The sequence below is a fragment of the Arachis ipaensis genome, chromosome B08 (genome assembly GCF_000816755.2).
Source record: "Arachis ipaensis cultivar K30076 chromosome B08, Araip1.1, whole genome shotgun sequence".
NCBI classification, from domain to species: Eukaryota; Viridiplantae; Streptophyta; class Magnoliopsida; order Fabales; family Fabaceae; genus Arachis; species Arachis ipaensis.
This window is the reverse complement of record NC_029792.2, coordinates 41,363,424-41,379,595: the sequence shown is the minus strand read 5'-3', so window position 1 is coordinate 41,379,595 and position 16,172 is coordinate 41,363,424. Positions and strand designations below refer to the sequence as shown.

Sequence of the window (16,172 nt, the reverse complement as noted above, 5' to 3'; positions counted from 1 at the left end):
GAGACTAGATAACCAAGTCTAGATCTCAATGCCTTCCTAGATCCAACAAGAACAATTGCAAAGGAAATTGTAAATTGTAAAGAAAGTAGATGAAAAGCAATATTTGAGCCAACGTTTGAGGTCAAACGTGAGCTCAAACGTGGTTCTTCCCAGGCTCCCTTTTTGTATGCTTCTTGGGGGCTACTTTGTCCTCTTGTCGCGTTGCAAATTTTATGCCCAATATAGACTATTATATATGGTTGGAAAGCTCTGAATGTCAGCTTTCTAACCCACTTGGAATCACCTCAATTGGACATCTACAACTCAAGTTATTCTTGTTGGAAATATGCCCCTTCATGCTGTTTGGCGCCAACGTTTGACCTCACGTTTGAGGCAAACGTTGGCTCAAACGTTGCTGTGCCCAGGAGTGCTATTTCTCTTCTTTTTGGCACCAACGTTTGACCTAACGTTTGAGGCAAACGTTGGTGCAAACGTTGGCTCCTTCCAGGGTGTGGTTGCACTCTTCCTCACGTTTGAGCCCAAGTTTGAGGCAAACTTTGGCTCAAACGTGAGTCCTTCCTCTTGCCTCTTGCTATCACCCTTTTCCTCAACCTTCTTCCAAGCTTTCTTCTACCTATCATCAACCAACATTTGCATCAAAGCTATGCTCTAATCATGAGAGTTATTCTTTTTCTTGTCATATAAGTAATTATGGCATAAAACTCATGAAAATGCATCAATTCATCCATAGTTGATTGAATCTAAGGAAACATGAAATTCCACCCAATTGACTTACTTGTGGCTTAAGAAAGTGCATAAAACTAAATGAAAACAAAGGAAAAAGACTAGTGAAACTAGGCTAAGATGACTTGTCATCACCCTCCCTCCAACTCGTCGCAGCACCTACGTGCATCCCTCCCTTCTCGCTGATGCCCCACACCACCGTCTCCCTCTCTCACACACGTCTCATCAACCGTCAGCACCACTCGTCAACGCAACACGTAAGCGCTGCTCGTCAGCAGCAACCCATCAGCGCCAACCTTCATTCTGCTAGTGCCGACGTCTATGGTGTTTATCCATGAATCCGCGCCAGGATCTGGAAGGAAACAATCGGTGGCATCTCCGTCGAGCTCGGCGCTGGATGCATCGCTGGCGGCGGCGGTAAAGATTCGATTCCTGGTTTAGGGTTTTAACTTGATTTTCTATTTTCTTTATTTGTCTAAACTTCTAATTATTTGATTTTTTTCTAATTTTTCTAAGCTTTAAATTATTTAATTTTTTGTTATGATTTTTTATTTATTTGTTCTAATTTTTTTCAGAGGATTTGTTTATGTTTTGATTGTTTTTAGGATTTTCAGTTATGATTATTTCTTGTTGGTTCTGATTATTTGTTCTGATTATTTCTTGTTGGATCATTTTCTGCTTTTGTATTTTCTATCTTGTTAATAATCTTGTGTTGTCATCTCAAGTTGTGCTTTATTGTTCGTTTCAGGGTATTCTGGCTGATATATTGAAATCCCTTGGTGACAACAAGAAGCACATGAGAGAATGTGCACTCAATACTTTGGATTTGTGGCTTGCTGCTGTTCATCTTGAGAAGTTGAAACCATATGGAGGCCTTCAAAGTAGGGTTTTGTATCATAGCTCATTCTTAATCTACTTTGTTACTCAGGGTTAATGATTAAGATGAGTATTGTTATGTTTATTTTCTTTCCCATGCAATATTTGTGCTTAGAATAATTTGAGTCTGCTAAGGCAGTTTCAGTGGGCGCATCAAAAGGTGTTCAAAAGGCTAAGAAATCAACTGCTAATGGTGTTCCAAAACACAGAAATAAAGCTGCATCTTCGGTATGTTTGAGTTTGTGTTGTTTGATTACTTTTAAGATTTGTTTGGCTTCCTAACTACTTGATTCATCATCTTGATAGCGGGCTGTTGCAACAAAGGGTGCTAGGTCTGAGCCTATCCCTGTCCAAGATATAGCACTTCAGTCTCAAGCTTTATTAAATATTAAGGATTCAAATAAGGTACTGCTAAGCTCTGTATACCATAATCTACTTTAAATCTTCAAAAAGGGTTGATGGATGAACTGTCAACTGTGTTGCCTTACATGCAGGAAGATAGAGAAAGAATGGTGATTCGAAAGTTTAAGTTCGAGGACCCATACATTGAGCAGATTCAAGATCTAGAGGTGAGTCCATTTTTAACCAATGACCATACCTATGTTTTCTGTGATTTTGAATTGTAATAAATTTCTATCCAACATGCTTGTGATGCAGAGTGATATGATTAGGTACTTTAGAGAGGATTTATCTAGGAGACTCTTAAGTGCAGATTTTAAGAAGCAAGTTGATGGACTAGAAATGCTACAAAAGGTCTTTCCTTTTTTGCTTCTTTTTTAATTTGTGCGCGTGCTTTCAGGGTGTTTGATGTGCTATTAACTATATAAACTCCAATTGATCTTCTCAGGCACTTCCTTCCCTTGCAAAGGAAATTATAGAAGTTCTAGATACATTTTTGAGGTGGTTTGTTTTGCAGTTCTGCAAATCCAACACGACCTGTCTATTGAAGGTTGAACTTAATGTTCACTTTTTTCCCCTGGAAATAATAGTAGTTATATTGGTCCTTTGATCATAACTATACAATTTAATTGCTTAGGTGCTAGAATTCCTTCCTGAACTGCTTGACACCTTGAAGGATGAGGGATATTCTTTGACAGAGTCTGAAGTAGCGATATTTCTTCCTTGCCTAGTAGAGAAGGTATATTTAACAACTATGATAAGTTCATCAGCTGTGGATGTTTTTCTAAAAAATCTTTTTGGTTTAATTTGAACTCAGTTGATTTAGTTTAGTTTTGGCTTGAGTACAATAGTATGTATAAATACTTTATCGTTGGTGATGTCAAAAAATGAATAATTTAATTTACGTGGAAAGAGGAAAAATGTCTTATATTTTCTCCCTTCAAATGTTGCAGTTAGGGCATAACATCGAGAAGGTTCGAGAAAAAATGCGGGAGCTGACAAAACAATTTGTTCTTTTATATTTTGCACCTAAATGTTTCCCTTATATATTAGAGGGTTTACGCTCTAAGAATAACAGAACTCGAATTGAATGTGCTGATCTTGTTGGATTTATCCTCGAACATCATGGTTCAGACGTGATGTAGTGAGGTTCTTTTACGTGAATTTATTTCGAGTATTTTTCCACGGATGTTTATTCGTGACATCATATGTACAGATTAGTGGGAAACTAAAGTCACTGCAAATTGTTGCAAGTTTGACAGTAGAGCGAGATAATGAAACAAAGAAAGCCGCATTGAATACACTAGTCACTAGATATAAGATTCTTGGTATACTATACCCTGAAGTTCTATTGTGATTATAAAATAATTTTGCTTGGTGATTGTACTGAATTATTGTCTGGAAAATTTGCCAATCATGAGCTTTCATTAAAATGTAATTTATTGGTTGAAGGCACTGCATGGAGGAAGTTATTGTTTTACTTTTTCACTTGAAGTTGGGGGATATTGATGTGACATTTTATTTGGCTTTTGTCTTGTTTATATCTCTTGGCCTTTCTGAGTTGTTTCTCTTCTATGATCATTCTGTGCAGGTGAGGACATATGGAGATTTGTTGGAAAGCTAACAGATGCTCAAAAAAGAATGTTAGATGAGAAATTTAAGTGGAAGGTTAGTGCACATGTTGCTCCTTTTTTATTCCTTTTCAGATTTATTAAAGTACTGATCAGTAATGGGAGTAATTTGTCAGGTTCGCGAGATGGAAAAAAAGAAGGAAAGCCAGGGGAAGTAAGGGCTATTTTAAGACGCTCTGTCAGGGAGAATGGGTGTGTATTATTATTATTATTATTATTATTATTATTATTATTATTATTATTATTATTATTATTATTATTATTATTCACATTATGCAGTTATGGCTGGAAATTTAGACCCCTAATTTATTTCCTTCTAGTTGGAGTTCTTTCTTTTGTAAATCTAAAAGAGAAGTTCAAAATATAACGATGAATAATGAAAAATGTGATAAATCTTTCGAGAATATTCTCAATCTCTAGCTAAAATGTTCAGATGTTCAAGCTTCTATATGTGTTGCTTTGGTCTCAGGTCTGATGTTGCTGAGCAGAGTGGTGAAGTGGCTAGATCTCTTTCTGGTCTAATTTTGAGGTATGTTGAAATTTTTATATAGTTTCTTTTCCTTTTGCTCCTTAACTATAGAGGATTTTTCTGCCTAAATTAATACATTGTTCCTATACTCCTATGTATCCCTAATATCTTGCTTTTTGATTTGTTAGGAAAAATTTCGGTCAACTGGAGGTTGAGAGACAATCAATGCCGCGCCCCATGGCCGTTGCTAGTGGCCCCACAGATTGGAATGAAGCACTTGATATTATTTCTTTTGGTTCTCCTGAGCAAGTAATCATTTTACTTATTACATTTTCTAAAATGCGGTTAACCTTTCTAGAATTAGCATAGTAATAAAAACAAGTATGACATATAAGATATGCCTTTTGACTTTTATTTTCCTGGCTTCTCTTTATGAAATTGGAAAATGAAGTTTAAGCTCTTATTTCAAAAATATTTTTGTGCTGCAGTCTATTGAAGGAATGAAAGTTATTTGTCATGAATTGGCTCAGGCCACTAGTGATCCTGAAGGCAGTGCTATGGATGAACTTGTAAAAGATGCAGATAGATCAGGAGCCTGCCTCGCTAATAAGGCAAGATATTCCTAACAATCAATCCCCTTTATCTAATTAGAATGATTTTCAAGTGCTGATTTCATCATGCTTTAATTTTAAATAGGTTGCAAGGACTTTTGATTTCAGTTTGACAGGAGCTTCATCACGATCTTGTAAATATGTGCTCAACACTGATGCAGGTAAATTTTATTGTTATTACTTCAAAAGCTTGTAATATTTTGTAACTTACAATAGTTGCTATTTACTAATCCTATCCTTGGCTCTGTCCAGACTTTCCAGAATAAATGTTTGGCATATGCTGTGAAGGAGAGCACTCTTGACAGTCTTATTACTGAGCTTCTTGATAAACCCCGATTTCGTGATTTATCTTGTGCTTATTTTGGGGGATTTTGTCACTTTTTCTCACATTTATTCAATGAAATAGCATGGTTTTGTAATTCTCCCTTGAATTTTGCTTAAGTGTAAAAACATGCTTTTTAGGCCCTAAACTGGTGATTTTAATTCACTTTAATTCCATTCGATGCCTTGATGTGTTTGATGAGTGATTTCAGGTCCGTAAGGCAAATATTGGATGGAAGCAATGAGGAGAAAAGCATACAAAAAGAGAGAATGCATGAAGAAACAAAGATTGGGAAGGCACCAAAGGACGCGCACACGCACCAGGCGCGCACGCGCAAAAGAGATTTCGCCTATGGACGCGCTCGCGTACATACCGCGTCCGTGCGGGTTGAGAATTTGCCAGCGACGCGCACGCGCACATGGCACGCGCGCGTTGATACTCTCACGTGGTCCACTTGAAGGCAAAACGCTGGGGCGATTTCTGAGCTGCTCAGGCCCAAATCCAACTTGTTTCTGAGTGTATTTCATGCAGAATTGAAGTCCAAGCAAGGGGGCAATTAGTTTAGCCAACATAAGCCTTTAGTTAGTTTTCTAGAGAGAGAAGCTCCCTCTTCTCTCTAGAATTAGGTTAGGATTAGGTTAGAATATTTTAATTTCATGTTCAATTACTTAATCTCATCTTGTTTCTTCCATAATGCCCTTCTTACCCCATCATAGCCAATACGCATGCACTCCATTGGTTTCTAGGGAGACGACCCGGAGTCCAAATACTCCGGTAAATTTTCATTTGGGGTTTGTTACTTGTGACAACCTAAATTTTTGTATGAAAGGACTATTGGTTGGTTTAGAAACTATACTTAACAACGAGACCTCATTAGATAAATTCTAAACCGCCGAGAGTCGCGTTCGTCAAAAAATGGCGCCGTTGCCGGGGAGCCAATGGTGCTATGTTATTGGCTATTGTACATATTGTGAATAGTTTGAACTTTGGTTTGTTTGCCAGTTTTTACTAGTTAGGATTTTATCTTCTTTATTTCTTATTGCCCTTTGTCTTTATTTTCTATTTCATTATGAATTCTTATCCTTTTGGCTATGAGTATAGTTCAAACTATGTTGTAGGAAATGGAAGCTCCAATAAGGATATGCATCAGGGATTTGGGAATCAAGGATGGGAGGAACCTCAAGCTTATGAACAACCTTCATGGCAACAACCTCCTACGAACTCTTATGGGTATAATTCCGATCCTAACATACGCCAGTCCAATGTGTGTGATGACCCTTGTTGTGGTTGTCAACCACAATCATCATATGCATGTGACCCCATTCCTCAATATAGACACACATCATACTCACAAGCCTCACACCACCATTCCACTCTACATGACCATAACTCATACATACCATATCAACCACCGTTCGAATCACATATGGAACGACCACCATCCCAATACCAATATCCCCAAGAACCACAATTTCCACATACACCACCTCAAGAACTCCACCAACATGAACCACCTTTCGATTACAACAATCTTCCCTTAACCGAGGAACCCTCTCTTCCACCACCACCTCCCAACGAAGCCTTCATATTAGAACTGAGAGACCTTGAATCTCGCATCTTAAGGCAGCAAGAGGAGGATGAAACTAAGTTTAAGGATCTAAGAGTAAAGATAGCTAGCATGGTAGAAGCCGTGAATCACTTAACGTCTCACCTAAGTTCATGCACTTTAAGTACCCCATTGTTGAATGTGGAGAAACAATCAAGGAGCTTAGTGAGAGTATGAGCTTGAAGCTCCATGGTGAGGAAGGAGAATTGAAGCAGGAAGGACAACAAGGGGAGAAGATAGAGATTAGCGAACAAAAGAAAGTAGTGGATGGATGTTTGGGATACGTTGAGCACATAAAGGAATCTCAAATTGAAGAACCCTCTTCCAAGAAGCTTGAAGGGGATGTCGAAGAAAAGAGTAATGTTGCAGAAGTAAACAGAGAGTCAAAGGAAATTGATCAAGAAATAGGTTCCATCACTAGTGATTTTTTATCCATGTTGATCAACCCCCTTGACGATCTTATTGAACCCTTCCCTAGTGGATTTGAAAGCAAGGTTGAGGAAGACTTGAAACCTCCAAGGCCTACTGAAGATGAAGAACTGGGAGAAGTATTCCAAGCAACAAGCGCTCCTATTTATGATGATTCCGAATCAACATATGATCCGTCCGAGTTTGAAGAGTCCTTCCCCAAAATGTCTAGATTCGATGATGAGGTAGATTTTACTTTACCTCCTATCTATGATGAGAGTGATGGGAAAGAAATAGAAGAAATTGGTGAAGAAGGATGTGAACTTGAGGAAGCTCGGCATGAGGAGGAACTTGAAGAACCTCGCCAAGTGGTGGAAACCTCTAAAAGAGGATGGACGGGAGTAGAGCATGCTTTATCAAGATCTTTGGGAACTTTCCCACCTAGTTCGTCATCCAATCCTCTGCTTGAGTGGGTAAAACTTCTAACTCTCAGCTTTACTATCCCACTTGAGTATGGTTTGCTTGAAACGGATGGCCAACTTAGGGCGCTTTGTGGAATTAAGCGAAAGAGGAGGATGTTTGGTGGTTGGCGTTCTAAATCTAGGCTCATTATGGTGGGAAGCTTGAAATTGGAGAGCATGGGTTGGTGTAATGCTCGATTAATTGGGTCTAGGAGAGTAGTTTGGTGCTTCCATGAGAATTCTGTTTTCTCGTCGCCCAAACAAAGTCAAGGCAATCAACTAGAAGATGGATGCGAGGACAAGATATGGGATCCTGGATTATCTTACGATAGTCAATCTCGGGAGCTCACGTCTTGGAAAGGACCTCACCAAAGCTTAATAAAGAAGGTTGGAACTTCTGACAACCGAATGAAGGACAAGCACTCTTGGAGGTTCAAGGATGAACACAAGCATAAGCCTCCTTGACAAGAAGCCTCCCAATATCCAACTTAAGGACTTAAACTAAAAGTGCTTGGTGGGAGACACCCCACCATGGTAAACTCTTTCCATTCTCTTGTAGATATAATGAATGAATGAATTGGGTTCCATTGTATAGAGTTTCTTTACTTCTTGGTATATTTTTCTTTGCTTGCTAAGGCGTTTATACATTCTATGCTTTAATAAGGGATAAATATTTGAATTGAGTTTTTGCTTGAATTGCAAGTTTTCTCAAGATATTTGAAGAATCCCCTATGTTTCAAAATACGCTTAATCTTGCATCTTAGCTAGTTTAGAGTTTCAGAAAAGAATGGGAAGGTTAAGAGCTCTTTTTGACGCTCATAAAAAAAATAAAAATAAAAATAAATAAATAAATAAATAAATAAATAAATAAATAAAAAAAACCAACCTACGCGCAAGCGCAAAGCGCGCGCGCGTAGGCTGCCCATTTCAACTATCTGGGCCAAGGACCAAAGAGTTGTGCCACTTTTGGGCCAACTCTGCGTCTCAACCCACGCGGACGCACGCTGTATACGTCCGCGCCACTCCCTGTTTCTTCATACACGCGTTGGCGTACTTCGCGCCTCCGCGCCCATTCCATAAGCTCATACCATCCACGCGAACGCGCACGGTGTGCGCGCGTCGATGCATTTTAGCATCACCCAGGCCAAAGGACCCGAGAGTTGTGCCAACTCTGGGCCTCTTTTGTGCCTCTGGCCCAGCATACCCGCGCTGACGCGCACTGTACGCGTCCGCGCCAACCCTTAACTCGCCCATATACGCGTAGGCGCATATGGCGCCTTCGCGCCATCTCCCTATTTCTATCACCCCACGTGGACGCGCACGGTACGCGCTCGCGTGGATTTAAAAACCCCATTTAATCAGAGATGTGAAGCCCTAGCGCATTCGCGCAACACCCCCTTCGTCCCCAATGTTCCATTTCTCTTCCACAAACACCTCCCTCCTCTGTTCAGCAACCAGTGGTTGCTCTCCGGCGAGCGACCACAACCATCGCCGTCATCACCACGCAACCTCCACTCTCTCACTCTCTCTCACTCCACTCGACCCCTCTCTGTCTTGGCTCTCTCTCTCTCTCAAGGCCAACCTCAGCGCCACCTCAGCGCCACCGCGACCACCATTGTCGCCGGCGCGAGCTCCACAGCCACACCAAACCACCACTCCACTTCGCCTTCATTCCATTTACCCCGTTTAGCTTCTGCACCCCAGGTTTCTGTTTCCCCTGTTCTACTTCTTTTTACCGCTTATTGTAAATCCATTAGTGTAGTTAGAATTAGTTTAGTTAGTTAGTTTAGTTTGATTTAGGTGGTTAGCGAATCTGGGCTGAGTAGTGGATTTAGGCATTGTTTGAATTTCTGTTGCTGTGCGAAATTGCTCTGTTTTGCTGCATTGCTCTGTGTTCATGTAATTTGTTCATGCTGCTTACTTGTGATGGATTGGTGAAGGGAATGCTGATTGAAGCAACTGCTCCTGTTATCTGTTTTATCTGAATTGCTTTGTTGCTGAACTGTTGGCTATCTGTTATATTCATATGAACTCATATATGTATGATTTTGTGTTTCTAATTGTTAATGAATTCATATGGAATCTGTTTTGACTATTTGAATTTGGAAATGGCCAATTTACTGCTGAAATACTGCCAAATTTTTCTTAACCATAGTCCTTAAATCAACCTTGTTTGATGGATGTAGCAACCTCTAGTTGATGATTTCTGTTCAATTAGAAGCTTGTTGCTTAAATGGTTTTGGAAAACCCTTAGGGACAAGTTTTGGTCTTGCTTAAACTCTTTGCTTGTGATGCATGATGATTTGCGTATAGGCATTGAATGGTTTTAATAAATTTCCTGAGCGACCATCACTTGTGATTTCCTTAAATTTTGTGCCTCTCTTGCATATACACACGAGTTTGAATGTTCTAATCTATGTGACCAAATAGTTCCTTATGTTCTTATATAGTCTCATCAAGTCACATAGACCATGAGGTTTCCAACTCATATTTGAACTTGTGACTTGTATGCATTGCTAGAGTTGGTGTTAAATGTGCTTGAGTCACTTGTTTCTCAAGGTTTTGATTTCACCAACATTACTAGTGATCCTTGCATTGATTGATAGTTTGTTTTACATTAGTTGCTTTCTAGCTATATCATATTTCATCATCAATAACTTATTGCAATTCATGATTGTGAACATGCTTGCATCCCTGTTTTGTGCATTCCTTTCGAATTGAACTAGTAATCACCATATCACTGATTTTCAAACTGGTTTCTGACTTTAACTTGTTTAACCGACTAACCTCTTTTGGTTTTCAACTTAACTCTTTAGATCATTCTTTTGGATATGGTGCTTTCTAAGCTCAGTAAACGTATAATGTGCAAAATATGGTTTGAATTCTTGGTTTGACGTTTGGTTTAAATTCTGAATTCTGTTTGCTTGCATTCCAAGAAATCTCCATTCTTTATTCACTTCATGAGTACGCTTTGCTTTGGGTGCTTTACACCTACTTGGCTATATGCTTATATTGCATTATCTCTATTTTTCAGGATGTCGGATAAAGGAAAAGCTATAGCCACCACTTCCAAAAAGAGGAAGTGCTCCAAGACCTTTACCCCCTCACCATATGCTAACTATGCCAAGAATCCGTTGAATGAAGAAGATATAGAAAATCAGTCACTTCCATCCACTGATTCAACCAAATTCCCCAACCTCTACTGCGAGCTACGCTTCTCCCGTTATACAAAGAAAAACCTGAACATTGAGAAGAAGTTGAATCTTTCCAATGATGTGAGGCGTGCCATAAACACCCGCATTTCAGAGTTGGGATTGGATTTCGTTGATAGGGACCTAGGAAGGATTAACGTCTCATGGGTTAAAGAGTTTTACTGTAACTTCTTCCGAGTGAACTTGGAATCAGTGTACGTAAGGGGTAGAGATATTATGATCACTGAAGAGGCTATAGGGGATGCACTGCTTTGCAGAGTTAGTACTCTTGAGACCTGTGCCTACCAGCAGGCAGAGGTGGCTATTCTGTCCATGACTTTTGATTATGAGGTGCTTAGGCGTGTGATTGCTACACCAGATACTCCCTGGGTGATGGATGCGAACAACAAGAAGCCTAAGGGGATGCTATCTGTATATCTGTCTAGGGAGGCTAGGACCTGGCAGCAGATCTTTGCCCACTACGTCCTGCCCACCACTCACTTCTCAGAGATTCCGATGGATATGCTGATTCTGATTGGGTGTGTCATGGAAGGGAAAGAGGTGTATTTTCCCCGGCTGATTAGGCATAGCATGTGGAGAGCTCACATCCGAGGCTTGCTACCGTTTCCTACGTTGGTTACTAGTTTGGCTGAGCTAGCTGATGTCCCGTGGGAGGACGATGATGCGACACCACCACCCCTAGATGACGATGACAAGGAAGTTACTATTCCATGGGGTGGATGGGTGCACGAGAAGCCCTCGGCCAGACGTTGTTCTAGGGCTTGAGCGGCAGTTGAGGCAGCAGGACCCTTTTCCTCCACAGCAGCAGCAGCACCCTTACCACCACCACCACCAACACCTGAGCCGACTTATCTGTTGGTGCGGCACCTTCTTCGCTTCATGGTGCACTTCGAGCGTCGATGCGACGTCTTGACCGCATAGACCAGGTGTTTGCATCACAGGGCATTGAGCTCCCTCCACTTCCAGACTCTCCCGCTTCTGACGAGCAGGACCAGGAGGAAGAGCATAGCGAGGAGGGGATACAGCAGGAGGCACCACTAGAGACGCAGACCACCACTGAGGTCCAGCAGCCTCCTGAGGTTCAGCATGACATTCCACAGCCAGTACCTGAGCCACAGCCAGTACCACCTCCAGTCCTACAGCCCGAGCCTGAGCATGAGCCACAGCCTGATGCGATTGTTGACCCCATCCCGAGCTTCAGTAGTAGCATCGAGGACGATGCTTAATTCTAAAGTGTGGGGAGGTCACCGTTCGTGACCGGTGTTTGCATCCATGTGGTGAACTTTCAGACTTTTATCTCTATTCGGTACTACTTTATTTTGTTTTATTCCACACTTTATGTTTTAGATCATTTTGGGATTACTGTACATATTTATGCTATTGTAGATACTTTTATTTTGGTTGTGCACACTCTTAGTATATATATATATGCTTTGCATCTTAGTTGTTGAGTGTGATTAGAAAATAATTTCTGGATTGCTAAAAATCTAGTCAACCCTTTTTATATAAGAAATGCATTTTTATTGAAAAAGGGGTAAACTAGGAGAATTTTTAAAAATTTTCTAAATCACAATGTTGCGTTAGGATAAGCGTAGTCAATATGATGAAAATTTCCAAGAAATTCATTTTTAGGGCACCACCCCAATTGGTTGAAATTAAATTTTTTTAGAACTTGCTTGAGCTATATACTTGTGGATCATGTTTTGAGCTGAGAACACAAGCATGTAAGAATCGAGCCTAATTGTGTGGTTGCATCATACATAACCACTTACTTCCATTCTTGTGTGCATTATTCTCCTCCTATGATTGTAATCCTTGATTTGTTTAATTCTATATGTCCATTAATTTGTGTATACATGCATTTATATGATTGAGGCCATTGTTCAAATAGCTCACTTACCCAAATAGCCTACCTTTTTATCTTCCATTGTTAGCCAAATTTTGAGCCTATGCTTGACCCATTTGTTCTTAATTGTAGCACATTACAAGCCTAAGCGAAAAAAAAATAATAAATATCCCTTAATTTAGATCTTTGATTAGCCTAGGCTAGTGAGAGTGTTTATCATCTGATTTTAGGAAAGTTGGGAATATTGGGTAGAGATAAAAGTGTGTTTATGTTTCTTGTTGAAAAATATTGGGAATTGGGTACATATTCATGTATTAATCATGTGTAAATCATATGCATTGATGCTCTTGTATATATATATATATATAAATAAATTTTTAATAAATTTCTCATATATAAAAGAAAGAAAAAGAAAAGCAATAAAAAGGGGACAAAATGCCCCAAAGCTCAAAGTTCAATAAGAGTCAATGCATAGGTGTGGTGATCAAAAAGAGAGTACATGAGTGTGTGAGAAAAGTGAAGAATGGGTAGTTAGGTTTGTTTAGAATTGTGTAGGCTGTCATAGGTTAGGTGGGAAGTTTAAGCTAATCAAAGATTCAAATCTCAAGCCCACTTGACCATATGCATCTTACCTTAACCCTAACCCCATTACAACCTATGGGAAAGACCTCGTGATATTTGTATGCATGCATAAAGTAATTGTTGATTATTAGATGAAAAACAAATCTTGGAAAGCATGATCAGGGGAGAATTGAGTGAATCAACCCCATACACTTGAGTGCTTAGAGCGGATACACATCCGGCGAGGGTTCGATCTCTCAACTACATGTTTCCACCCATGATCATCTTTTCTTGCAAGTTTGGGAACTCTTTCAATGATTCAATCCAATTGTGGTTTTCTTGATTGCTAATACCTTAGCCCTTGTACTTATATGTGTATTCTTGGAGGTTGATTTATTTTGACTAAGCCATTGCATCATGTAGATAGATTGCATTTAGTAGTTGCATTGAATAAATGTTAATACCCTTTTGCTTCTTCTTGATTTTAGCATGAGGACATGCTTAGTTTAAGTGTGGGAAGATTTGATAAACCCCGATTTTGTGATTTATCTTGTGCTTATTTTGGGGGATTTTGTCACTTTTTCTCGCATTTATTCAATGAAATAGCATGGTTTTGTAATTCTCCCTTGAATTTTGCTTAAGTGTAAAAACATGCTTTTTAGGCCCTAAACTGGTGATTTTAATTCACTTTAATTCCATTCGATGCCTTGATGTGTTTGATGAGTGATTTCAGGTCCGTAAGGCAAATATTGGATGGAAGCAATGAGGAGAAAAGCATACAAAAAGGGAGAATGCATGGAGAAACAAGATTGGAAAGGCACCAAAGGACGCGCACGCGCACCAGGCGCGCACGCGCAAAAGTGATTTCGCCTATGGACGCGCTCGCGTACATACCGCGTCCACGCGGGTTGAGAATTTGCCAGCGACGCGCACGCGCACATGGCGCACGCGCGCCGATACTCTCACGTGGCCCACTTGAAGGCGAAACGCTGGGGGCAATTTCTGAGCTGCCCAGGCCCAAATCCAACTTGTTTCTGAGTGTATTTCATGCAGAATTGAAGTCCAAGCAAGGGGGCAATTAGTTTAGCCAACATGAGCCTTTAGTTAGTTTTCTAGAGAGAGAAACTCCCTCTTCTCTCTAGAATTAGGTTAGGATTAGGTTAGAATATTTTAATTTCATGTTTAATTACTTGATCTCATCTTGTTTCTTCCATAATTTCTCATTTCTACACCTTGATCCTCTTAGTTCTTATGCTAGTCTCTCAATTTGCTCTCGTTTGTGATGATGACTCACATTCGATTTGTTTACATTTAATGCAATCTTGATGTTGATGTTTCTTTAATTGATGAATTGAGTTGTGACCTCACTTTTCTTGCAATTAATAGTAGTAAGTTTTAGTATCCTTGCAATTTATGATGTCAACTTTTATTGCACTCTAAGTGTTCGATGAAATGCTCTCTTTAGTTCTTGAGTAGTTTTATCAACTCTTGGTCTAGGCCAAGGGACTTGAGTGATCTTGAGTTTTTGGATACAATGGATTTGGTAATTTGAGAACCCCGTGTGATCAATTTGAAGCTCATTGACGCTAACCCACTACTAAGCCAATTGGTAGGGAGGTTAGGACTTATGGGTGGATGTGATTAGGCCTATTTGACATACTTCCAGTCTAGGAGTAAATGTTACGTACTTAAGACTTCGAGAAGTAGACTTAATGGGTTGGCCTCTCATAATTGTCAATAATTGGTGTTAACTAGGATTGTGATCTCAAGTACCCAAGTCTTAGCCAAGAGTTCTTTATTTTGCTTTCTTTACTTACTCGCTCAATTTACTTTCTTGCCATCTCATAAACAAAACCCCCTTTTTACCCCCATCATAGCCAATACGCATGCACTCCATTGGTTCCTAAGGAGACGACCCGGAGTCCAAATACTCCGGTAAATTTTCATTTGGGGTTTGTTATTTGTGACAACCTAAATTTTTGTATGAAAGGACTATTGGTTGGTTTAGAAACTATACTTAACAACAAGACCTCATTAGATAAATTCTAAACCGCCGAGAGTCGCGTTCGTCACTTCTTCTGTGGCTTTTGGATTATAGGGTTCCTCATATGGATGATGGAAGCCAGTTGTTGAAAGCACTGAATGTGTTGATGCTTAATATTTTGGTTAGCAATTTTTTATTTTTTATTTCTTGTTGTACAGAAAATTTGGACATGCTATGGCAAATGCAAGATTGTATGCCAAAACCTTCACAAAATTTATATTTATAATTGGTTTTCTAACTAATGATTCTTAATACAGGATAATGTAGATCGGACATGGTTGAAATTAGTACTAATTTTGCAATTGTTGTATAGTTCTCATGCATACAGGGTTACTGTTTCCCAACAGCTTCTCCACCTCCAACAGCTATACAAGAGTTGAGTGCAATCATTCGAGTGCTTAAAATTAGTCCAGATGTTGTTGAGGAATCAGATTAGATTTTTTCTAACATAGAATTGTAATTTTTCAAATGTTTATTTTGGACATTGAATTTATTTTTTCTTAAATATTTTATTCATGTTTTATCATGTACATAATTCATATAAATCAATGGAAGATTAATTTTTTAGTATTTTATTTTAGTTTATTTGAAAGATTAACTTATCAGTTTTTCTGTTTTTTTTTTCTTTTTTATTATTTTGAAAAAGGATTAGGCCACGCTTTTGAAGTGTAACGACAAGTTTTTAATTTTCGGCACGCTTTAAAAGCGTGGCTATATACTCATTTTTCGGCACGTCTTAAAAGCGTGGCTGTATATCCATTTTTCGGCACACTTTAAAAGCGTGGCTGTATATCTATCTTCTGGCACGCTTTAAATGCGTGGCTACAGGGTTATACATACAGCCACGTTTTTAAGCGTGCCAATAGATAAAAGCGTGGCAAAAAGTAAAGCGTACCAATAGATCAAGAAAAGTGTGGCGATAGATCAACCGGCACGCTAGCGGATGTGACCCTTTTAAAAGTGTGTCAATAGCTCAAAAAGCGTGGCAAAAAGTTGTCGACAC

At 39.4% G+C, this 16,172-nt stretch overlaps 1 protein-coding gene across 1 annotated transcript; it reads left to right on the top strand.

The window, feature by feature from the left end:
• Positions 2,058 to 3,143, top strand: LOC107610979 (protein MOR1-like). The gene is made up of 5 exons (XM_016312950.2): positions 2,058 to 2,168; positions 2,257 to 2,352; positions 2,447 to 2,548; positions 2,636 to 2,737; positions 2,952 to 3,143. Exons 1-5 carry the CDS (start codon positions 2,058 to 2,060, stop codon positions 3,141 to 3,143), a joined length of 603 nt encoding a protein of 200 aa, XP_016168436.2.